This window comes from Cupressus sempervirens, chromosome 3 (genome assembly GCF_028749045.1).
Source record: "Cupressus sempervirens isolate cs-2001-9-10 chromosome 3, ASM2874904v1, whole genome shotgun sequence".
In the NCBI taxonomy this organism is placed as follows: domain Eukaryota; kingdom Viridiplantae; phylum Streptophyta; class Pinopsida; order Cupressales; family Cupressaceae; genus Cupressus; species Cupressus sempervirens.
This window is the reverse complement of record NC_143120.1, coordinates 388,495,623-388,522,278: the sequence shown is the minus strand read 5'-3', so window position 1 is coordinate 388,522,278 and position 26,656 is coordinate 388,495,623. Positions and strand designations below refer to the sequence as shown.

The window sequence follows — 26,656 nt, the reverse complement described above, 5'->3', positions numbered from 1 at the left end:
CCTCGCCGAGTTAAGTGTAGCGCCTGCATTTTGAGAACATAAGTTCCATTCTTTTGTTAATTATAAAACTGAAGAAATGGAATCAATGGCTAAAATACATGCCCATACCTTATTTTTTGCAATCCACAATCTATGGTTGTTTGATGATGAACTTGACCTCGCTCAATGACATTAGCTTTTATAAATAAAAAAATCAATTTTATTTAAATCACACTAGTCTTTCATGTTCTCAACTGCAAGGTGGATTTAAAGCACATTAGAAGCTCGACAATCAGCTTGACCAATTAAGTAAGAGTTGTTACAACTTTACAAAAATGATGGAGTTTGTTCGAAGCAACTTCAAGAAAAGATTTTGTACTTAGTTTTATGAACTTCAAGAAAGGATAATTTTGTACCTAGTTTTATGATTTATTTTCTAATAGACCCATGTTGATCAACTTTTTCCTTTTAGCCATCCTTTGTGGACTATTTTATTCTTATTTCTGCACTATTTAATAAATAAATAAACAAATAAACAAATCAATTACTGCATTTCTTTAAAAAAACAATAAATGAGGGTTCTTAGTCGAAGAAGTTTAGGCAGTGGGCCCGTATGAGGGACCTAAAATTTGTTTGTGGATGACCCAAAAACCAAAAATAAAATAAAATAAATGAGGCTACTTTAGTTAATCAATAATTGTTGTTAATTTGAACGCCACTCACTTCCACGCAAACACAATTAATTCCTTTCGTTCTTACAAACGCGTAGAAGACGATGAATTGACTGTATTTTTCGTATTAGAATTGCCCTGCTTGACCGACGACTACAGATTGTAGGCTTAATGATAATTCTTCCTTTCTTTGACTGGGCAAATCCGTCCTTTGTCACCCACTACAACAACAATAATAAGTTAATTACAACCCTATGCATTTCTGCGACGAATGGAATGAATCACAGGAGGACTGGCTTCATTTGCCTTTGCCACTGCCTTTAAAAGATGAGGAGAAAAAGATCAGGTTTGTTGTTTTTCTTGCTCCTTTCAGTTCATGTTATGAATGCTTTGACTTTTTATTTGAAATGTTTTTTAAGGAATTTGTTTTAAATGAATTGTTGAGTTTTAGTTTCTCAATTGTAATAATTGAAATTGAAATGAACAATTTGGATTTTATGGGTAGGAAGCCATGTTTATGTTTAGCGGAAAACCTTTTTGCCTTAGGTTTCTTGGTTTGCAACTTATTATGTACAGTACTGATTACGGTACTTAGCTCAAGATGCTGGTAAAGTTATAAGTTTTTCTTCACAATGGAGGTTTAGTTCAGTTCATGTAGTCACACAAACGGAGAATCAAATTAAATACAGGTCTTGCTGATTGAACAATTGAGTTATTGATATCGGTGTAATAGCTGGAGCGAAAGATGCTGTCAATTGTTGGAGGTGTCCGCCCACATATTGACTGGTTGCATAACTGGAACACCTATTAATTTCTAATATATAATGCTTCTGTTGTTGTTCACTTCTTATGTCTCATCACCGTTTGGACCCCAAGGAATTTCAAAACCTATTTTAATATTATCAATTTTTGTGATCTCCTGGCACGTTACAGAGGTTGGACAGATATAGAAAAACACTTCATAAATATATACGTTCCATGTTGTTTTGACTAAAAACATGATACTTTTGTTTGGTATAAATGTATGTTGAACAATAAATTTGTAATAGTGTTGAACAATAAATTTATATTTGGATAGGCGGAGTTCAAAACTTGTTTCTGTATTAGGAGTGAATGGAGATATTGAGAATTTGACACAAGATTTTGGAATGCAAGTTCAAAGGAGATATTTTGAGGAGGATGGAATGCAAGTATTCCACCGCATACAGATACTCTAATGTGATTTTTTTGAGGGATTTTTTTCCTCTTATAGGGTTTATATTGTGGAAGCCTGCTAATATCTTGATTTTGTTTTGGCATGCTTCTTAACATCAAGGAATTTCAAAACCCATTTTAATATTATCATTTTTTGTGATTTCCTGGCTCATTACAGAGGTTGGACAGTTATAAAAAAACGTTTCATCAATATATACGTTCCATGTTGTTTTGACTAAAAAAATGATACTGTTGTTTGGTGTAAATGTATGTTGAACAATACATTTATTGTAGTGTTTGTGCTATGTTTGGATAGACGGAGTTAAAAACTTTTTTCTGTATTAGGAGTGAATGGAGATATTCAGAATTTGACAGAAGATTTTTAAATGCAAGATCAAAGTAGATATTTTGAGGAGGGTGGAATGCAAGTATTCCTCTGCATACAGATATTCTAATGTGATTTTTTGGGAAATTTTTCCTCTTGTGGGGTTTATATTGTGGAAGGCTGCTAATATCCTGATTTTTTTTGGCATGTTCTTCTTAACATCGAATTGATCTTATCAGTAGCAAGATTGTGAGAAAATGTGCTGAAGTGTTTGAGATTCAGCTGTTAAGAGGCTCTGAGAAAGCTTGTCCAAGGATCCAGAAGATCCAAATTATTGTTACTTTAAGACAGAGAAAGAATTCGATGCGAGGCAGTATTAGGGCCATGCAGTCCTGGGTAACTGTAGAAGAACTTTACTGATGACGATTCAGTTATCCTGGTAAAGTTGTAAATACATGAAACTTAAAAAGAAACATGTGCAATGTCTGGGAATAAGTTCAAGACAGCTAAGGGCTTTTAAGAATAACATGGTTCTCTCAACTGAGGCATTGTTGTCCTGTTTTCTGATATTACTTTGACATGATGCACTGGGCCGTCCAGCAGTCAAAGTTTGTTTACTTATAGAACTCCACAAAATGCCGGTGGAGTTGGAAACTGCAGACATAATGAATAGGATTTTTAGATCTATAGATGAAACAAAGGGACTTGTCAGTCATATTGTTGTATGTAAGGCCAATTTTCTAATGATGGCGTATTATCTATTGGACTTGCGGCAACTGCTGGAGGACCTATCAAGGGATGACTGTTTCACTAATGCCACATCTTTGGAGGCTCAGGCATCACTTCAAAGTCTAGCTGATGCACTGGAAGTAATATATTCTTTTACAAAGCATTGTAAGGATAGTAGTCGTATTCTTCTCCTCTATCAATCCAATGCATTGGTTGACCAAATCACTAAACATTTTGGAGAACTGGTACAGTGTTTGAATGTGTTGCTGCAGAGGAGCACAATGCTTTCTTCAACAACAGAAGATCAAATTAAGGAGATGCAAAATAAGCTGAATGAAGCTTTGTTCTATGTGGAGCCAGAGCATGAGAAAATAGCTCAACAATTATCTCAGGCTCTAATAAATGGTCAAGCAGATGATAGTTTAGCAACAGATTTGCTGCGTGCCATATCGACCAATCTAAATATGAACTTTTATGAGGCTAATGAATTGATACAGGAGCTTAAGGAAGATCTAGAGACAGCAAGGATTGAGAGAAGAGAAGAAGAGCTATTCTTACTTCAGAGCCTCCTCACATTACTGAATCCTGCAGTTCTTCCAGATGTCAACCTATTGGTACCACCTTTTTCAGCCAACGATTTAGCAATTCCAAGTTCCTTTTTCTGTCCTATTACAAAACAAATAATGGAAGATCCAGTAATGCTAGCAGAAGCTGGCTATACTTATGAGAGATCTGCCATTCTTAAGTGGTTTGAAGGAGGTAACACAATTTGCCCAAATACAGGAAAGGAGCTGGAAAATTTTGAACTTATTCCAAACTTAAAGCTGAAACAGAACATGGAAGAGTTTTTTGATTTGAAACGTCACAAAACAATGTTGCATGCTATTCAACAGATCAGGTCTCAAGGGACATCCACTGACATGGAGGAGTCTGTCAATACAGTGAAGCAACTGCTAGATGTTAATCTGAAATACAAACGCTTGCTTGTAACTTTAGATGGGATTCAGCCATTGGTTGCAATTTTGAAGCCATCTGCACCGCAATTGAAGGAAAAGATTTTTAGGATCCTCTTTAGTATTGCAGCTCTGGGAGATGAGTACAAGGTAAGTGTATCTGCCATTTTTATATCTTGGTTTAATTTTCATTTGTTGTACAATGTTGTCACTTAATTAAACCCTGAATGTATTAAGCTAGCATTTTGTTGAAGCATTATTCCATTTATTATCAGTTAATAATTATAATTTTAGAAATAAATGTCACCTAGGAAAAACTAGATGTTCCCTAGCAGACTAATAGCAAACCTAATTAGTGCAAGTATATGTTCACTTGGAGGCTTTTTTAGACCTCATGCAATTTTTTTCTACACATTCACTGGTAAGATAGTTTACAGATATTTATTTTCAAGGATACAAGGTCAATTAAATCTACACAATGTTGTCTGCAAATAGCAAAACTACTAATTGTATTCTGCAGTACTGTTTTGGTTGTTTTGATAGCATTCAAATAAGTTGTGAAGTAAGAAACCTATTTCATGCGTAGAGAGATAACCATTGGAGTGATTGTAAGATATATTTAAGCCGCTTTCTTTGAAAGAATAATTGTCACAAATAGCTTGCTGGTATTCTAATTGATGGTTAGAACTGTCATATCTAGTGTGAATGTGTTGCGTCTATTTTTGATGTGATAGAGCAAGCCTTGTGTAGTTTAAGTAGTCATAACTTTTCTATCAATATGTTGGAGTTTTTTATGCTTTTCAGCAGCTATAAGGCTGATGAACATGACATTGGATTTGTCGTTATTGATTTGTCATCCTGAGGCACCTTGATCGAAACCAAGAAGCTGTTGTATTTTTTTGACTCTTAAAATTAATAGGAAAAAGTAGAATGTCATAAACAAAATCAAAGCAGGTAACACGTTCTTTAATCAAGGGATTCCATGGTTTTTCCTTGTTTTAGCTTCTTCAAGCAACCTTCAAAGACGATCACCCGTAATTACTAGTGTTTCTCCAAGTTTCAAGGAGGGGGAACATGGGAATGGAGTCTCAAGGATATAATTTTTTGTTATTATATGGATTTTGGGATTTCATATGGATGGCTAATAAAATAAGATTAAAAATTAAAATATGCAAAATTAAAAAATTAAAAGTACCTTATAGTGGAATGTTCTCAAAGTCTTGGATGATGTTATTAGGAGAGACTGTGTTGTCATTCATAGACTTGCAGAAACCCACCCATCCCTAAAGATGAACCGGTCACTTTCAAGAAACTAGTGACAACAATGACAATGTAATTGTCAAAGCCGAAAAAGGGAATACTCCTGTCATCTTGAACAAGCAAGAATGCTTCCAAAAAGCCTAATCACTTTAACAAGTGGAAGCTATAAAGTTGTGCCCCAATACCACATTTCCAAGGTCATGAAAAGAATAAAATATACCATTGCTCTTTCATCTTATAATGATAACACCAAAAAATGACTCGTGCCCACTTCTTACCTCATCACCAAAATTTACAATCCATTGAAAATTCACAAGGTTGACATTTCTCTAAGACCTTTTGTGGACACCACAATTTTCCTACTCACGAGATTCTAACTTTCCTAGCTAAAATCATTTCTCATGTGGAAAGATCAAAGATCATCAAGGAAACTTCTTATTTTGTCAATCTCACCACGGACAAAAATTTAGATCATATCAACATTTTGGTTAGCTTTGATATTAGATTGTTGTTTACCAAAATCCTCCCGTAATGATTTAATTGAGTTGGTTAGACATATGATCAATTATGAAACAACTTATTTGGTTGAACTTTACCTTAGATCCTTGTTTTTTATTTTCAAGGGAGTAGTCCACAAGTAATTCAATAGGGTGGCCATGGGATCCCTATTATCCCTTGTCATAGATTACCTTTTTGTGGGGTATTTTGAAGATATAGCCCTCAATCCTTCCCCTTTAAACCTAAATGGTGGATGTGAGTTGACGATACCAACAATTGTTGACCTCATGGACCATAGCAATTAGTATAATTCCATTTACCCTAAAGTTAAGTCACAGGATATGCCAAATTTCATCCATGAAGTTTGAATTCTAGCGAATTTTTACCCTTGCTGAACTTCATCCAAATTTAACGATATTTAATATATTAATGTTATTTATAATAATATTATTTTATTATAAAAGAAAATTGACTTATTTAGTTTAATTATTTAGCAACGTCAAACTATTTTGACATTTTTGTAGATATATTACTTATATTTAAAAATAAATAAATTTACTTTAATGTCAATTTTTTTCTGAATTTTTACCCTTGTTGAATTTCATCTGAATTTATGCTTGATGAACTCAAATTCGAATTCGAACCTAGTGACTTAGCCCTAAAGTATTATTGCTAATTATATCAAGCTCATTGAAGAAATTGAACCAAGAACCAACTTCCCTTCTTGGATACTCTTCTTTTAGAAGAGTAGATGGCTCTTTAGCTCATCATGCCTTCATAAAATCCTACATAAAAGTGGATGTCCTAAAGACTCTAGTCACTTGGACAAGAATAAATTGATCAAGATCTATCCCACCTAACAAAGGTTTTGAAATTGAATGAGTAATGCAACAAGCACATTACTAGATTGTTTAGGAAAGCCAAAGCTCATAATATCCCCAAAACAAGGTCAACGACTCTATTGCATATGCTGTGATCCTCCCGTGTGCTGAAGGCACTTTCAACAAGATCTCCAAAATCTTGTGGAAAAATGTTGTCGACTTTCTTTCTCACAAACCTCATCTTGTCAACTAAAGAGCCTAGAGACATTCTTATGAACTTCGGGGTCTATAAGGTTGATTTCAGTTAGGGTACTTCGAAAATTGTAGAAATTGGTTATTCCATTAGCACCAGGATTAAGGAATAGTGTTGACAAAAGACAAGAATGAATATCAAAATTTGTTGAACATTCCTCCAACACAAAAAATTTCATTTGTCTTCAGTCCACACAATTTCTTGTTGTAGAAGATAGTTTATTCAAGATGAAGCTTAAAGAAGCCATTTCATAAGAAGAGCCACCTTTGCAAAAGATAGTTTATTCAAGATGAAGCTTAAAGAAGCCATTTCATATCAAGAGCCACCTTTCCAACCTTAGTCTTGATGAGGGATGGAATGTGAGATTCACTTGGCGTTTCTCGTTGAATTTTCTCAAAATTAAACATTTGTGGGTTTGACCAATCTCCTCTCTCACTTCCTTCTTCCTTGGTATCTTGAGCATGCTTGTCTTCCCACCTTGCACTATTAAGTTCTATATTTTTTAAGAAAGATTTTGTAAAACTTTCACTTTTTTTCCCTTTACTTTTCTACTATGTCAAGAAAGGTAAGATTAATTAAAAAAATTCTTAAATATAAAATTATATTTATTTAAGATGATTTAATTTTTTAAATCAAGGTTAAACTTGTCAAATTTATATAGTTTCATTTTTTTTAACAAAAAATCATTAAAAAATCAGAAAGCTAGTAAATATAATATAATTATTATAATATAGTGATTAGAAACTGTTAGTTATAAAAATGTCTTAATGAAATTTCACCCAATCGTTCTTATCCACTGGTCTAAATTGTATGTTATATTTGTGATTCCTTTCACTGGTTTAAGCCAAGTTGGTAGTGTTTTGTATCCAAACTTAAAATTGTTCATTTACCATGCCTCCTTTCTCTATTTAGTCTAGAGCTGAAATTATGAATCAAATAAATTGTAATGATTTTTTTTTTGATCGGTAAACGACTGAAGCCTTTTGATTATATTAACTTAATAAAAATACATTAGAGTATCTCTGTTCAAACGAGCATTGGTAGGAAAGAACGGAGAAGAAAACCTCCAGTCTTGCTCGGGACCGTAGTAGTTAAATGTTACAAATTTAAAAGGGACATACCCCAGTATCCAACTTTCAATTTTAGATTTAGGGTACAATATCAATGCTTGATTTCCATTTCAAAATTACAATACAATATTGCGATCCTCGTTAGCAAATCAGTGACAGGGATGAGAGGTGAGGGTGATAGAATCATCTTGATCTTTGTTTATGTGCAAAACTCTGCTATCTTTCTTGATTAAATTGTCTCTTCTTGCTCACTTGCTACTAAGTAATACAGGTTAAAAGTGTAGCAAGTACTGTTAGTAAAAAATAAAAGAGTATGACCTTGGTTACGTGATTAGTTATTCATAGAATTGAAAGAAAAATCTATAGATTCATTCGGGCTGTTTTAAGCTAGAGTTAAGGTTAAAAATAAAATAATTCTACACAAATCCATATTACCTTCAAAATGATACTGAAATTTTATTATAGTATTTCAAAAAGTGTTAACAAAGTTGTCGAACCAAATTCAATGATGATCTTAACCACCTCAGAAAAAGCAAACCAATAGAATTAATTGGCTGTGCCCGAATTAGAGGGATAAATTCATAAAGCCGTAGGAAAAGGAATAATCAGACAAAAAGCTTACTATATAAATATAAGATAGATATACAACAAAGTCTAGATATATAGACTGGATCCAAAAAAGCCAAAATGCATTTGACAACTAGCTAACTACCAAGGGAACTACCCAAGACTGAATGCAGAAAGCCATAAATCCGCATATATACATAGTAATTAAAACCCCACGGCCCTAACCAAGGAGTCCGAATTAGATACAGAGGAAGCAACCCTAATACTGGAACATACTGAATGAGTAGGAGGCTCCACGACATCTAGAAGCACCAAAACAGGTCAAAAAACCATCTATGCCAGGCCAAAAGCCACTCTAGGTTCCACCTTCCGGCTTCTAGAAAACCATGATGATTCAGTCACTTCCTTTAGGTCTTTAGCCCTTGAACCAGGATGAAATTCAAAAGTGTTTCTAGCTTTGCTTGATTTGTCTAAATTAGGAAGGTAGAACTCCACAACTTCCATATTTGCAAAATCCACTCTCGGATGAATGTAAGCATCAAAGATATGCAGATAATGCAGGAGCCAATCCTTGAAGAAATCCTCCATGATGCCTTTCCAACGTAAGAGGAACTGAATGCTGGCTTCCATCCTAGGACACTCTCGAAAAGAGAGGATATTATCCCGAATGACCAATGAGGGGTGTCTAGGCACAATAGCTAACTCAAAACTCCCTGGTGGATGAGACATGTATGGTTCCGGTAGGGGAATCTTGAGCTTATCATCAATACTGGATACAACCTACTCTAGACCTACCAACCATACTGGATCAAAGACATTATAGCAGAGCCGGATAATATCCCATTTCCCAACTTTGGCCCTAGCTAGGCATCCAATCCATGTTCCTACAATATCGATGTTTGTTCTCTAGGAAAAATTATACTTAAAGACACCTTCACCTATCACTCTGCTAATGGCTACCCTACTCATATCGTTTATGTGGTTGAGTAAATGATTCCATCTCTCAGGCTTTACTTTACCTCAAAAAGCCATAGTGTGGACCTCTATAGCATGACATAGGCTAATATTTGTATCCATACTGACACCTACCTTGGCCAAAAACTAGACACCTCAGACTGAATGTAGAGGATATATGACTCCCTAATTTATAGAAGCTTTCTTAGTGATCAGTAAAAATCTAGAAAAACGTAATCAATGACGAAAAACAAAAAATCATACGGGGATAGGTTCAAACAACGAGAAAGATTAATGATTAAAATGTGGTTCCAGAATGTCACGGGTTAATTGAGATATAAGAATTAATTGTTACTGAATATGCATGTTATGAGTTAATCATTTATCCTATTTACAAAGGAGAATGCTTACAAGGGTCTAAGAATCATGATTACCTAAACGAATTGGATTTTGGTTAACTAAATGAATATCCTCACCGTTTATTCCTTTGTTAGCCAATAGGTCATCTTCTATATTACCTTATCTGTATATGTGATTAAATCTTACCTCTTCAAATTTATCCAAAAGATCTATGGTTTTTTCAAGTTTTGAATTCAATATCCAATTAGGGATTTTCCCTTTTCTAAGAGCATTAAGGATGATTTGAGAATCTCCTTCGATAATAATCTTTTTGATTTTTAATTTAATACTTTGTTTTAGTCTTTCATGTACTGCTTCTAATTCCGCTATATTGTTCGAAGCTATTCCCAGGGGCTTAGCTCGTTTCATGATTCAGTTTTCGAATTCTGCCCTAATTATACACCCGATTCTTGCTACCCCCGGGTTCCCTCTTGAGGCTCCATCGAAATTAGGTCTCTTCCATCCTTTAGGTGGGGGTTCCCATCTGCATTCTCTTCTGGCTATACTATTCTTTTTTTATATAAATGAGAGGTGGATTAATTAGATGTTGCCAATTCTTTTTCATTTCTGCATCCCATTCTGAAAAAGAACCTTCTTCTTTTGTCGTTTTTCTAAGATTGCAGTTTATAACTTAAGTGATACTTGCTTCAATCTTGTTAAAGAGAGATGAAGCTTTGAGTTCTTCACCATTGAAGATCCGTCTGTTTCTTTCCTTCCATATCTCCCATGCTAGGATAGCTGGGGTGATATTCCAGAGTTTTCCATCTACTTTGTTATTAGTCTCTTTAGGCCACCCTGTCAGGTGGTCTTGCCACATCCCTGAGAGTGGGGCAGTCCAATTCAGTTTAAATTTAAGCCACTCCTAGCATTCCTTAGCATATTTACATTGATACAAGAGATGCTGTTCGGTTTCTGGGTATTCTTTGCATAGGATGCATCTTGATGGGCCTTCAAAACCCATATTTCTGAATCTATTTGTTGTTAGGATTCGATTTTGAGAAGCTGCCCATAGAAAGATGCTTGCTTTAGGTAGCCCTGCTGGATCCTAGCATAGGTTTAATGGCACATTTATTGCTTCCTATCGTTGTGAATTAATTATTTGGCTGTAACCCTCCTTCACCTTGTAAACTCCATCTTTGGAAGCTGCCCAAATGAGCTTGTCTTCCCTATTCTAATAGTTGATTGGGCGCTCTCTAAAAATAGATTCTAATTTCTCCTAATCTACTGGAGTTAGACCTTTGTTGTCTAGTGATTTCCATCTCCATTGGGCTTCTACATTAGAGGGATCATATAGGATATAATCCCCAACCTTGGTTCCCCAAACTGAGCTAAGTATAGTTTTAGTGTTGATTGTTATGCTAGATTGATCTAGAGGGGGGGTGCCTATTCCATGAATCTTCCTAGAATAGGGCTTTGTCACCTCTACCTAAATCCCATGTTACAAATTTCAAAATCAAGGGTTGGCATTTTAGCATGAAATTCCATGCTACAGAACCTTTGGGGGGGGGGTTTCCTAGTTCTCAATAAAGATATGTTGTCTACTGCATTCAAATATTTATTATACATAATTCTTGCCCATTTGCTGTCTCTTTCATGATACATCCGCCAAACTTGTTTTGCACCTAATGCTTCATTCTACCATTCTAGATTTTTAATACCTAATCCCCCTGCTTCTTTAGGCCCACAATTTTTTCCCCATATTATTAGAATTGCGTTCTTTTTATCCTCTATACCTTTTCAAAAGAAATCTCTCAATTTCGTTTCTATTCTTTGATTGATATTCTTAGGTTGTTGAAGACATGATAGTTGGTAAGTGGGTATTGCTGATAGAACTGCTTTGATTTTTGTTGTTCTCCCAGCTTTGGTTAACCATTTTCCTTTCCATGCTTCTGTATGGTTATCTATTCTTTCCAATATTTGTTCCCAGCCTTGATTCTTTTTTGCTCCTTTTTCCAGATATATTCCTAGATACTTGCACGGGAAGGTTCTTTTCTTATATCTTAATTCATTGCAGATATATTCTTCTCTTTCTAATGGTCTATTAAGGAAGAAGATTTCTGATTTTTCTGCATTAATTTTCTGCCCCGATGCTATTGTGTAGTTGTTTAAGATTTTCTTAAAGTTTTCTGCTTCTTTTTTAGCGCTTAATCCATCTAATATTGTGTCATCAGCGAATTGCTGATGTGTAGTATTTGCAACATTCTCTGTTACCTTTATTCCTTTAATTTTCCTTTCAGATTGTGCTAGTGTTACTGTTCTCCCGAAGGTTTCAGCCATAATGATGAAAAGGAAGGGTGAAATAGGGTCACCTTGATGGATCCCCCTAGAGATACTAAAGAAATCTTTTAGGGTCCCATTAATAAGGAGAGATATTTTCAGGGTAGATATACACTGATAAATGATATTAATCCATTGGTGTGAGAATCCAAATGCTTCGAAGGTTTTGCAAAGGAATCTCCAATCCGCCTTATCGTATGCTTTTTGAATGTCTAGTTTTAATAACATGCATGACTCCTTATTCTTTTATGCTGAGTGGATGGTTTCTTGAATAATTAAGATGCCGTCTAGAACAGATCTCCTGGGGACAAACCTTGTTTGTTCTTCTAATATTAATTTAGGAAGAAATTCTTTAAGCCGGTTTGCTAAAGCTTTAGCTAAGATTTTATAAATCGTATTCCAAAGAGATATTGGTCTAAAGTCTCCTAGTTCTTCAGCCTTGGTCTTTTTTGGGATAAGTGTTAGGAATGTATGATTAATTTCTGATAATAGTGCCCCCCCCCCCCCCCATTTCTAGATGCTTCAATTGCTTTCCACAAACCTTCCCCCATAATTTCCCAACATTTTTGGAAGAAGAATGCTTGGAACCCATCTGGTCTTGGTGATTTATCCAGATTAATATGAAAAAGAGCTATTTTAATCTCTTGCAGAGAGAAATGTTTATTGAGAGCTTTATTATGTTCTTCTATGATAATCTTAGGAATTGCTTTCAGCATCTCCTTTTGTGCTACTCGTTTAGAGGATTCATAATTATTAAGGATATCTTTAAAGTAATCAACAAAAATCTCTGCGATTTTGACTGGATTGTCTTCTAAATTTCCCTTTATGTTTTTAATTTTTGAAATATTGTTAATAGCTCTATGTTGTATGGTACTGGTATGAAAGTATTTCGTATTTCGATCTCTTGCCAGCCATTTCTCTTGAGATTTTTGTTTCCAGAACACTTCTTCTTTAGCTAAAATATCTTCTTGTTTTGATAGTTCTTTTTCTTGGGTGTAGGATTCATTATTCGGTCCCCTTTTTAATAACTTCTTTATTTAATTTTTCTTGCTTTTCTTCTATATCAAGTTTTTCTTTAAATATATTGTTGAATTGTGATTTGTTCCATTTTAGATTGTTTTTATTTCACCATTTTAAGTTTAGATACAAAGAAAAACATTTTTGATCCTTGGACTTGTCCTTCTTACCACCAATTATTTATATTATCCATGAAATTTTTGTCTAGGAACCACATTTTTTCATATTTAAACAGGATTCTAGTAGGTTTAGATGGTTACATAATATCTATTTTTACTGGAAAATGATCTGAACCTGCTAGTGGTAGTATTTCTACCTTGATCTCTTTATCTATTCTGCTTAAGTCTCCTTTGAAAAAGAATCTGTCCAACCTTTCTACTATATAGCTGAAGTCTTTTCTTCTGTTATTCCATGTAAATATTCCATTTTTGTCTATGGGTGAGTTATTTTCTGCCCATTCTCTGTAGTCCATTGTCGCTCGTGAAATAGTTTGAATACCCCCATATTTTTCTTCTCTTTTTATTGTTGCGTTGAAATCTCCTCCAATGATAAAGTTCTCATTCTGATGCTTAATTATAAAGGTGCTGATCTCATTCCATACTGTTAATTTATCTGCTGTTTGGGTAGGCCCATATACATTTATCACTATGATCTGAAGGTTATTTTAAAGACTTGAGACTTTGCATCTCATCCAATTTGAGTTTGTTGCTATTGTTCTTAGTTCGATCTTTCAAGGATTCCGCAATATTCCCAATCCACTTAAGGTTCCATTTGATTCTTTAAATTCTGTTTTCTAGAGACCTAACTTTGTTCCTTCGTCTTTTCTTAATTTAGTTTCTTGGATTAATATCAATTCCGATTCAAATAATGTGAGGTTACGCTTAAGCAAGCGTTTCTTAATAGGGGCGTTTTGGCCGCTAGCATTCCATGTTGTTATTCTCATTGGTTCTTGGGAAGGATCTTTCCCATCCCTACTTGTAGTATTTCGCTTATCTTAGTTTGTTCCTTAACTTGCCCTGCTGCCTCCCTTAGTTCTTTCAGTGATTTTTGTCCTCTTTGTGGTTTTTGTTTTCCACAATTGGGTGTTTTCAAACCTTCCTGGTTCATGGATATTCCCAGGTTCTCCATATTTGTTTGATCTTTGACCTTGAGTGGGACTTCTGACGCTTCTGCTTTTTGTTCTTCTTCTATTAAAAGCTCTCTATCATTTGATTGCTTATTGTAGTATCTTCTTCTACATTCTTACCTTCCTCCCTGTTTCCTATATTTTCATCTCTTTCATCCCTTAGGAATTTTTCCTCCAGAATTCCAAATTCTTCCCAACTTGTGTTGTTCCCTTGCTGATTTTCCCATCTTCTTTCTGAGTGCTTGGTTGGCTGTCAATCTGTTTTGCTTCTTTAAGTGCTGTTTCTATTTCTGCTGGTACCAGAGGTTCTATAGAAATCATTTTTTCCGTCCTGGTTTCTTCTTCCTTGTCCAAGTCAAATATATCCTTTCCATTGATCGGTGTCTACCAAAATTTGTAGCTCTTCTTTTGCTTTTTCCTGATAGTCACATTGCTCCATTGGATTGAATCTACTGCCAGTATAATTGGGCTAAGTTTTTGATTTTCTGAATTTGTCTCTTCCTTATCTGTTAGACTATTTTCTTTTGTCATGTGTTTTTTTGATTCCCTAATTGTGTTCTTATCTATTTCTAACTCCATCTTGCTTTCTAACATACTCTATTCCGTGTTTATCTATTCTTTTGATTCTTTTGTTGCTATTTGTTTGCTCTTTCTATGCTCTTTTCTGATGCTAAGCCCTTAACTGCCTTTCCTTTATGCTCTACGTGGTTACATTCTGCTATGATGAATTGATCTTCTAGAGCATTTTGTAGGAGTAGGACCTCATGAGTGAGCATGTTCAGTTTCTTCTAGAGTTTCCTTTTCTTCTCTGCAATCTTCACATTTTTTGTATTTTGCTAGTGTGAATTGTTTATCCATGCTTATCTCCCTCTCTTTGGATCCTCTATTTTCCCTATATTTTCCCTCTGCTCTTCTTGGTCAAGCTCTTTTGCCCTCCTTGCTAGGTTATTTGGACTTTCTCTGCCATTTGTATTACTTTTTTCCTTGCTGTCATCTACCTTGTCCTGTTTTCTGATATTTTTTAGGTCGTCTTTCAGATTGTTCTTTGTGTATTCCTTTCTGAAGTTTGCTTCAATTATTTCATTAATTTCTCCTTCATAGTGAGTGAAGTTTAAATTGTACATTGATTTGTTTGTTATGATTTTTTTCATTTTAAGATCAGTTTGTTCTACTTCCATAGAAACTAAGAATCTGATCTTGCTTGAATTATTATGGTTTGCTTCAAATCCTATCAGATTTCTACAGATTGCCCTATTCTTCTTATTATGTTAATCTCATTTAATTCTGGAGGAAAATTTGCACATTCCATCCATTTTTCTATTTGTAATTTCTTATTGCAGTTATCATTAAAGTTAGGTTCCCATGCTATGAATTTGATTGAGTGACCTTTATAAAAACAATTAGATATTTCTAACAATTCATTCCTGATTCTATGATTTTGACATTGCATATATAAGGAATGATTATCAAAAGAGGTGATGTTACATACCTTTGCACTGTAGATCTTCACTAAATTCCTTACCAATTTAACTTTGTATCTTTCCGAGCCATTCCAAAGCACATATGCTCCTAGATCGGAGCATTCCCGCCATTTTGCTTCACTACTTTCATTGCTACTAATAATCACGTCTTTGCATTCAACTTGTTTAATTTCTTTGGGGTGAGGGTTTCTAGATTCATTATGCTTGTTAAGAACAAGCTATTTCTTCTTATGAGGGGGAATATATACAAAGTGTTTGTGGACATCTGCTGTTTTTTAAATCCATTTATTAGTTTGGTTTTCGAACAGAGGGGAGTTAGGTTGCTTCCTTCCTAATTCAGTACAGTTTGCATTCGAGACCTTTGCAGGTCGTTAGATAGTTTGTGAGAGGAAAGAAGACTTACGACTGCTATTTGTTTTATCCTTTTTTGTCAGGGTTTCTTCAGATTTTGCGTATTTGGTCTGTTTGAAGAATACTTCTTGATTCTTTAAGTGCTCATCTTCCACTTTCATATTGATACTTAGAGCCAAGATATGTGTGGCAGACCTAAATTTCTTGTTTCTTCAGGTTTTTAGCTTCTGGCAATTGCCTCCATTCTATATTTCATCATTTGATAGCTTGATGGCAATGACTGCGTTACGGATTTTATGAAGCCGAACCAGGGTGTCGAAATTGTTAGATTTTGCTGATGGAATATTATATTTTCGAGCCTCTGGTTCTTGAGCTAGAGTGTCATATCTATTTTTCATTTTGACATTGCTTACTATCCTTGCTCTCTCTGCTCCAATTTTCCATGTGTGTTTAGGGCAAAATCTGTGTCCAGAAGTGTTTGCTTGGGTATGAGATTTAGGGTTTTTGTTTCGTACTGCTTTTCGCATAGGAACTGCTTTTTTCGCATATTTCGTCATTTTGCTTTTTATTTTTGATTTACGCATTTAACTAATTTAATAATTATTTATTATTAATATTTAACAAAATTAATTATTAAATCAACTAAAAAAATTTAAAAATTATTTTTGAAATATTTATTATAATAATATTGACTTGTTCGGAATTTTTTTATATTAAAATATTTAACTTGGTTTTTTTTAAATTCATTTTTGTTGGAACTTTTATATATATCAAGCCTCATAAAATCATTTAACTGTTCAATATGGGAGCACTTCTTACTATAAAGTCTTTTCAATTAAGAGTAAAAGATCAAATAAGGGAAGGGATATAAAGTTTTTCATTCTAATTAAATTAAACTTAATTGGTTCTTATATTCTATCTAATTTGACAATTTGGCTAACTAATTTTTTATTTAAAATTTACATTAGATTTTTTTATTATTGATAATAGGAGTATTTTATATTTTTAAAAGTCAAATTACGTAAGTTTACACAATCATTAACAGTTAATTGCATTTTTAGTGGTTTGCCAACACTTAAACCAGTCACCATCTACAAATCTCACCTACTACATAGAACAACATAACAATGACTATATGGCACTTACTTCCTGACTTGGCACGGATTACATAAATGTGCTTAAGTTTCGGTCCTAATTAAAATTTGTGCCTGAATAACATTCTACAAGCCAAGACCAAAAAGAGGATTTACAAAAAGCAACCCATTACAAGCCCAATTCCACTATTATCAACTTAATAAACCAGCTTATGCTATACCACTTACAGGCTTGCCTAATAAAACAGACAAAACAACAAGCCTAGAAACTAAATAGTCTACTTGTCTACACACAAAGGAGATATTTTACTAAGCATCAGGTCGGGCAGCCACCGCCAGGTGTGCGCATCTTCCGACATGCTGAGTTCGACCACGATGTGGAATCTGGATTAGGAAATCCTCTACAAAACCCTCTTTGAGCTTTTGCAACTCCATTTTCAAACTCAGACATGCCTCCCACCGTTCTTCCGAGTAAGACTCCTTGTCATTTTTCCCCCACCACCTTATAAAAGGGATAAACCCATACTTTTTGGTGTCTGCTTCATCTACAAAGCATTTGGAAATGTTTGTGCTCTACCCTAGAATAGCCCATTCCAAAATTGATTCCATGCCTAATAACACATTGTCTTCAAACAGGGAATGCATAACCTATTTCATTGTGTCATCTTCTTTGTCAAATTGCAGACCCCACGCCAACACCATGGAGACTATAACAATGTTAATTTTTCCATTTCCAATGCTCCTAAAACTTGTTTCCTAGCACCTTGATAACGACATTTTCTACCTTCGTTGTTTTAATCTTTAACAAACCCTTCATTCTTCATTTGAAACTGTTCAAGAAGCAATTTCTGTTGTAATTTAGTGGTTATAGAAAAGTTAGCTCCCATTTTGCTAACCAAGCCGTCTCACATAGGCCATCTCCTTGACTTGTCTTAAAAAGGATTGAAGTATCCCTTCCCACTTTAATGATGTTGTTCGTAACTAACAAGCAGGCTGTGAGTTGTAACATCATTCGTTTCCCTTGCGTGTTGATAAGACATTCTTTTCCTCATGAAAGCCATGCCATACATTGTTGCCGCCTTTTGCGTGCGGGAAGGAGAGTTATCATTATGATGGATATCACCAGGATTTTCAACATCATTGCACAATTAATGTTCTGACACTAGGTCCCAAGTTGTATTTATCATCATTGTCCTTTGCTAAGTCATCATTTTCATTCCATGTCATCTAAAAAACTCTGGCCTCTCACGTGGATTGAAAGAATCGTTGTTACCTAGCATTTCAAATTTGAATTCATTTACCCATGAGAAGGAAAGAGTCCACTTAGATAATTTATTTGCCTCTATGTTGCCTTCCCTACAAATATGAGACTCCTTAAACTTTTAAGTCCCAAGCCGAAATAGAATCTCTTACGATAGCATCTGTTATGATCAATGAATCACCTTCTAAAACCCTAGCTCTTTTCCACAACGCAATGCCTCCAAAGCTGCCAGTCCTTCAGCCACATTGTTTGTAATATTGGCCAACCAAACCACCCCAAAAGCTATAATGATGCCCTCACAGTCTCTAAACACGAAGCCAACCCCTGTCTTACCATTAGCTTTAATTGAGGCCCCATCAAAATTTGATTTCACCCATCCTTGAGCAGGTTTTAACCATTTAATCTTTGATCTGTCCCTTTTTCTTCTACCTTTAGCTTCCATTTTATTGATTCTATATTTCAGACTTGGCCATGCCTTTTGCCAGTCTCTGTCCAAAATTGTAAAAGGAATGTGAGCTGGGGTGGAACTTACTGTAGCATTAATAGTCTCTTCAATAGCATTATCAATTCTCTGCAATAACCTATCCAAGGGTCATTCTTCCCCTCTAAATATGCATCAGTAATGCTCCTTCCATAACTCCCACACTATAATGGAAGGACAGACTTGCCATATTCCAGAGAAAACTGATTTAGGAACTTTATGTGGCCAATAGAAGAAAAGTTCCTTCAGAGTGTTAGGTAAGGGACCATGCCACCCTAGTTTCCTGTGAACCACAGTCCAAGCTGCTGAAGCCATCTTGCAATTAAGTAGTAGGTGGTCAACATCCCCACACTACTCCTTTGCATAGACCGCATCTTGATGGGCCATAAACACCATTTTTTTGCCTTCTGTCATCTATAAGAATCATTCCTTTTGTTGTTGACTATGCAAATGCACCAGCCTTTGGGAGGCAATGTTTGCCCCAAAATAGATTTGTTGGCTGCAACTCATCTCTTACCTCATTAATTAGGAGATATCCAATCTTTACTGAGTAACCCCCACTTCTTGTAGCACACCATGTCAATTTATCTTCTCTGTGAGTCTTCAAAACCTTTCTTGAATCCAAAATCTCCTACAAATGCACCTTCTTTTGATCCCCCACATTAACATTCTCTAAACTTTTCCATCTCCAGTTCAAGCCGATGGAGTTTCAACTTGAACCAAATAATCGGCCACCTTAGAACCCTACTGCTGTTCCAAAATAGCACGAACCTCCCTCAAATCTTGATCTGAGTATAAAGCTGGATGACCATCCCAAGAATGAGTCCAGAAGTTTGCTTGCAATTCATTTCCTACTTGCCAAGTAAGGTGATTGGTGATTAGTGGTTGACATTCTAACAAAAAGTTCCATATGGCTGATTTCCTTGGAGGATCCCTTATAGTGAGGATCTGATTATCCTGCTAAGAGTCTAAGTACTTGGCCCTTAAAGTTCTAACCCATAACAACTCCGGATTTGCATACATCATCCACACAAGCTTTGCTCCAAAAGCCTCATTCATTAGATTCCAGTTTCTCAGTCCTGCTCCCCCAAGAGCTTTTGGTTTGTAAATATGTTCCCAAGCCAGCAAGGACCTTTTCTCCTCATTGCACCATTCCAAAAGAACTTCCTCATCCTTCAATTATGTTCAAAACATTTTTAAGGATCTTGAGGCAACTCATCGAAAACACAGGGATTGCAGAAATGATTGATTTGAGCAACATTATTCAACTTGCTAAGGTGAGCCATTTGCTCTTCCATCCTTCCATCTTAAAGAAGTTGTTTGCCAATCCTTGCCAAAAGTTAGCCTTAGATGCCCCTTCAAACAAGCGATTCCCCAGGTATTTACTTGAGACTTTTCCAACTTTCATGCCCATAATATGACTTATTTCTTGTTGGAGTATGAGAGAAGTGTTAAAGAAATATATCTCAGACTTATGCCAATTGATTGTTTGACCCGATATCCTACTGTAATCATCCAAGAGGGATTTCATCACCTTTGCCTCTCTAATAGAAGACTCACCTAAAAAGGTAAGTGTCATCAGTAAATTGTAAGTGTGTGAGGGGATCCATTCCTTCAATAATTCAGATGCCCTTCCAAGTACTATGTCTTCTGGCTTTTGCAATAAATCTGCCCAATACTTCTGCCATTATGATAAATAAGAATGGTGATAATGGATCCCCCTGTTCCAATCCTCTACTGGATTCAGAAAAGCCTTGAGGGTTGCCATTAACCAAGATGGAAAACCTAAGAATAGAAATTCAGCTATTGATAACCCAATCATGGCAAAATCCAGACTTTTCCAACACCCAAATAAGAAGCTCCATGTTAACCACATCATATGCCTTTCTAATATCAAGCTTTACCATCTGCTTAGAAAGTTTCACTGTCTTCACTGTGTGTGTTGCCTCATGAGCAAGTATGATCACTTCATAGATGGACCTGTATGAACAAATGTAAGACTTGCTATAATCTGTTGGCAATGACTTTAGCAATAATTTTATATTTAGTGTTACAAAGAGAGATGGGCCTAAAGTCAGCAAAAGAAATCCTTTCCTCTCTCTTAGGAATTAAAGGAATAAAAGTATTGTTAAGATCTTTTATAATGAAACAGCCAGCCCTAGATTCTTCCAACACCTCCAAATGTCCTTACCAAATTCCAACAAATTTAGAAGATTGCTGGAAATCCATCAGGTCCTGGAGCTTTTTCTCCTCCCATGCTGAAAACCGCCTTCCTTACTTCCTCCAATGAGATAGTAGTAGCATATAGGGAGGCGTTAAGTTCATGAGAGGTAACCCTTGGAATGATCTCCCCTATGTGTGCAAAGGATGCTAGATCCAAGGGGGGGGTGGGGGGTGCAGAGAGCAACTCCTGGATATTATTAACAACACCTTTGTTGATGTGCTCAATGGAGCATAACTGTACTCCATCCACATTGATAGAGAAAATTCTATTGTAGGATCTCTTAACCTTGATCGAGTTGTGAAAAAACTTGGTGTTCCAATCCCTTGCAGCCAACTAGGTGTCCCTAGATTTTTGACGCCAGGAGATCTCCTCTCTAGCCAAAATCTCTGAATGCTATTTGTTTCGCTCTTTTTCAGCAAAGCAATCCACCTGCCCCATCTGTGAATCTATAATCCTGGAATGTAAGTCAGGCAGTGCACTCTCAAGCTTGAATTTCTCCACAAAATTCTTTTGAACTGTCTCCCGGTTCCAAATTTTTAATTGTTCCTTAATGAAATGTAACTTAAAAAACTTGAAAGCTTTGTTCCCCTTTTTTATAGGAGCAATAGTCCACTATGACTGAATAAGGTCATGCAACTCATCATTTCTTAACCGCATTGTTTCAAAGTTAAAGGGGACTCTCTCTAGGGAAGAATCATCATGACCCTTCAAACATATAGGGTAATGATCTGGACCTCTGATAGGAAGAATTTCCGTAGAGCACACCCAATCCGTAGCAGCCCAGTCACCCGCTAGCAAGAACCTATCTAGCTTCTCAGCAATATTAGAAAAACCACACCTCCTGTTTGTCCAAGTGAATTGCCCATTTCGCAACTCAATCTCAACTAATCCATTATTTGTGCAGAAGTTTGCAAAGTTTGCTTGAGCTTGACTATCCTGGCCTTTTCCACCCTTCTTTTCTTCTGGCTGGAGTATGGTGTTGAAATCCCCTCCCAACATAACTAATTCATTATCACATCCTAAGATAACCCTTGAAAGGGATCACCATACTCTCCAAACTAGTGGGCCCATAAACATTTATCAAATTCATAGTAGTCATCAGTTGTTTGGAAGAAATGTTTAGCCATATCAAAGAAGAATCATGACCTTTAAAAGAGGCATCAATTGTTCAAGGATTCCACAACTCACCTAAGCCTCCTGAGGCACCTATAACTTAAGAGAATTTGCATTTCCAAAACAAAAACCTATGCCTAAAGCTTTCAAAATCATCTGTCTTTAATTTAGTTTCCTACAAAACTACTACATTTAGTCTCACCTGACCTAAACATCTTTTGATCAGGTGGATTTTGTCAGGGGCATTGCAGCCCTTGACATTCCACAATAGGACTTTCATGGCTCTCAAGAAGGGGTATATCCCTTTCCCAATCTCAACAATTTAGCTTGGTTAGATGCACTCCCTGCAATGGCTGGCTTACCCTGAGCTGATTTGGGTCCTCTTTTCTTTCTTTCCACTTTGTTGGGCTTGTTGATATTAGATTGTGACTGGGTAACTGTTCTACTCTCCAAAATATCTAGAATATCAGAGAGCCCCAAAGCATCCTCCACATCTGCTTCATCCATTAATCTCATCTGAATCTAATTCCAAGTTCCCACTATTGTCTCGCACACCTTCAAAGGAGGACTCCAGGTTTCTGATAGGGGAGATCAGAATGTCCTTAAAAACCACTTCAGGTTGATTAGCACCTTCATCGTGGGAAGGGATGTTCTTAACAAACAACCCAAATAAACTACTATCCTCATTAGCACAGCAAATGGTTTCCTCCTGACTCCACCTCAACTCTGTCCTGGTCTACTGGTAAATCAATCAGAATAGTGTCACACAGAGCTTGATGACCGCATTATTCCTTCTGCAGGAAATCAGACTCTTCAATCACATAGGCATCATTATTTCTTGAATTCGTGACTAGTATAATTGGAGAGGCTATCTTCAGAGACCCTTCATTGGAACAATTATCCATAGCTGCTTTAATAATGCCTTTCTGACTATCCTCGTATAGATCATTTCCATCTCCCTTCTTCAGGCAAGGGAAGAGCAAATCTATCAAAAAGTCCACTGTTCTCTCCTTTAACAAATTTGAACTAATTTCAAGGACCAGGTCATCTGAGACATTCTGCTCTAAGCCTTTTCCCTTGCCTCCAACACCATCTGAGAGCTTATCTGCGTCCACTGGTAGAGAATGGTCCACAATGATCTTCTGTCTCCATATCCCTTCTCTAGTTCTTATTTCTATAATATAAGGGATGGGGTGAGCCTCTTGGCAATTCACTAGCATCCTAATACAAACTTTGAGATCACTGTTATCCACCCATTCTTCATGTTTGACATAGGATCCTACTTTATCCCGTTCATCATGGCTGGATCCAAATGTTCAAAGGGGATGTCAGGAAGATGTAACCAAACTGGGATCATATCTATTTTTGCCTTTAGTGAGTTAAAGTTAGGACTCCAATCAACTACCACAATACCTCTTCTATCATGAAGAAGGGATTGCTATTCATAAACCATTCCTTATCCACTGATGCAACCACAATTACCAGAAAAAAGCCATTGGAGATCGGTTTAACCCGACAACCCTGCCCTAATTCTTTGATTCTAGGATAAACAGGCCAAATGCCACCCCATTTCACAAAAAAGACACGGTCTTTCAAGTAATTTATGGTCTCACTCCATTCTTTTTTATCCATGGAAACAATTGAAACCAGTGAATGACCACTACTAGTACTTTCCGTTGGATTTTTACTGAGTGTTGGGTGTTCTTAAGGCACCAAAATTTCTTTTTGATAGTCTCAAAAGAAAATCCATCCCCTATCCTTAAACCTCTGTAATCATTCATCCCAAATTGCCCCATGTCACTGTAAGAAGTCTTCCTCACACAAATATTCTACCATGAGGAGCCATCGTTCAAAGTTTGATTTCATACCTTCTTATTCCAAAAGGTCTTTGACCCATTATATCCTGCATCCTGAATCTTTGTCAATTCCTTCTTCTAAATGACCATTGCTGATCGCCATTGCCACTGTATCTGAAGTCTTGATGCTGCTTAAACCCTAAACCCTACACTTTGTTCTCCATGATCCCCAAAATTTACATTATATTAATAATAATATAATAAAAAGTAATAATTATAATATTATAATAATCATAATTTAATAATAATAGGAGATAGTATAATAGTATGAAATAATTTTTATATAATTTTTACTAGCCCTTGCACCTAAAAGAATAATTAATGATAATTATTTGTAATGTAAATGAATTGTAGTATTATATATTTCTATTTTTATTATATTTTCATTAATATTACAATATTATTTTTTGATAGGTAATATCACAGTATTATTATATCATCTTATATAAATTGATTATTATATTATTGTAGTAGTTAATATTAATATTATTATAAATTATTATTTTTTAGTTATGATACTATTAATTTTATATTATCTGAAATATTATAATAGAGAACTATGACATGACTGATTATATCATTTTAAATTTAATTTTAATATTGAATTATTTTATATTATTATTTTTGTTATATTATGATTCTGATATTATTTATTCTAATTAATATTTTCTTATAATTGTGACTTTATTACAACACACTATAACAATTATATTAGTATTATTAAATTCTTATATTTCATTGGTTTTTGATATTAATCAGCAGCAAAAATTAGGGTGTTGACCTTCTACAAAACAACAACTTGAGGGTGTACAGACACAAAAATCTAACAATAAAAACCTAGAGTCGAGTAAATTAAAGTCAAACAAAGGCTGTATGTGAGCTTCCTATAATCATGAAAGTTGTCGCCATTGTAACTTGTACTATCAATTATTAAAAAAACTAAACAACTAGTCATAATCCTACTAGTCATGCCACAGACGTGGTAGAAGAAACGACTGTTAAACCAACCATGAAGACTGCAAAGGAAAATAAGTAACCAAAAAGCCCTACTGGGGTGATCAGACATAGCTCCTCTAGACCTTTGGTGGATCCTTAATATCACAACCCAACTGCTATAGAAATGAGACTAGCCATTAGTAAGGAATTCAAACAATTTCTTGTAGTTGACCTCCTCTTGCTTATCCTTTCCCAAATTTTGCATTGTATCAAGCAGAGAGTGGTTGCCAAGTGGTGCATTGTATGAAGACTAAGTCTAGAGATGCTCCCAAGCTTTCTTTCCACCTCACTAACCATGTTTCTTAAGCTACTTACCTTCATTCCACAAGCCAACCAACTCCATGGTCAAGGCTGTGCCAATCTAAATTTGGTTAAACAATAATTGGTGATATTTTGACCTCATTGTTAGTAGGCCCTCGCTTGAGCTATTTGATGTATCTTTGCTTGAGTTACTAGTGCCTTCATTTCCTAACTCTTCCTCTTCATTGTTCTTCGTTTCCTTACTCTCCTTGTCTTCTGCCTGACTACTGTGCATCATGTCCTCGTTAGAGTCACCATCAAAAGATTATTCCCCTTCTTTGCAGACCTAACAGCCAAGTGATTAGACCTTCTAGGAGTTCTATGCTCCTACATTTCTTCTTTGTCCTTAGTATTGACCTCCTACATTGTAAGTTTGGTCTTTTTTTTAGGAGGGGAGGGGTTTTTGCCCTTTCTCTTGGAAGTAGACAACAAAGAGTCTTTGCCCTTAGGGCCAAGCTCTAGGCCTACAACATTTAATTTGAGGATAGTGCTCAGGTGGGAGACAATTTTACTAACTCTCGACTTTTTAATACTTTCTTTTTGCTCTAAACATGCAGATTGATAATGTTGGCTGAGGAGGGGGGGACTGTGACACTAGGGCCTCATAAACAATGCTAGGTTCAAGGGTTTAAGGGCTAGATATTACAAAGTAATTGGTAAAATACTTGCTTATTATTAACAAAGACCGAGAGGTCTATATACACAAAAGAATAAAGCGATTCTTCCTTAGGAAAAAATTGTAAAGAATATAAACATTCTATTCTCAAAGAGAAAGCTAAAAAAATGAAAGCTAACCTAAAGCTAACTAGATATTTACAATAGATTACCATGAACTAATAATAGACGATTATCTATTATCGTAATACCCTCCCTTAATGGTTAATCTATCTAGAACACCGAGCTGTCCTCTGAATTTGACAAACTTATCAGGACCAAGAGGCTTGGTGAGAATGTCTACAGTTTGATCTGTGGTAGGAACATACTACAAATTTATAGTTCTGTCTTCAACCAATTGTTGTATGTAATGACAGTGAACATCCACATGCTTGGTTCGTCCATGGAAGATTGGATTTTGTGCTAACTTGATAATGCCTTCATTATCAACAAACAGAGTAGTCGGTCCTATTAGTGACATTTGCATATCCCCAAGCATTCGACAAAGCCAAACAACTTCACATCCTACCTTAACAGTCCCTCAATATTCGGCCTTTGTAGAGGAGAGAGAAACTGCCTGCTGCTTCTTGCTGGTTTATGTGACTGCACCGGATCCCAAACTGAACACATATCCAGAAGTTGACTTTTTATCATCAGCAGAGCTTGCCCAATCTGAATCTGTGAACCCACTGAGTTTAGGATTAGAACTTTGAGAGTATAGAAGTCCATAATCTGAAGTGCCCTTCACATAA

The 26,656-nt window shown here is 35.6% G+C and overlaps 1 protein-coding gene across 1 annotated transcript in view; it reads left to right on the top strand.

Moving 5' to 3' along the window:
• Positions 1-698: 698 nt before the first annotated feature.
• LOC149566644 (U-box domain-containing protein 44-like) overlaps positions 699-26,656 on the top strand; it is a 44,430-nt gene continuing 18,472 nt past the window's right edge. The window contains exons 1-2 of the mRNA XM_089819945.1: positions 699-996; positions 2,409-4,001. Of these exons, the coding sequence (XP_089676071.1) occupies positions 2,805-4,001 (1,197 nt within the window). The 5' untranslated portion in view covers positions 699-996; positions 2,409-2,804. The remainder of the gene's footprint in view (positions 997-2,408; positions 4,002-26,656) is intronic.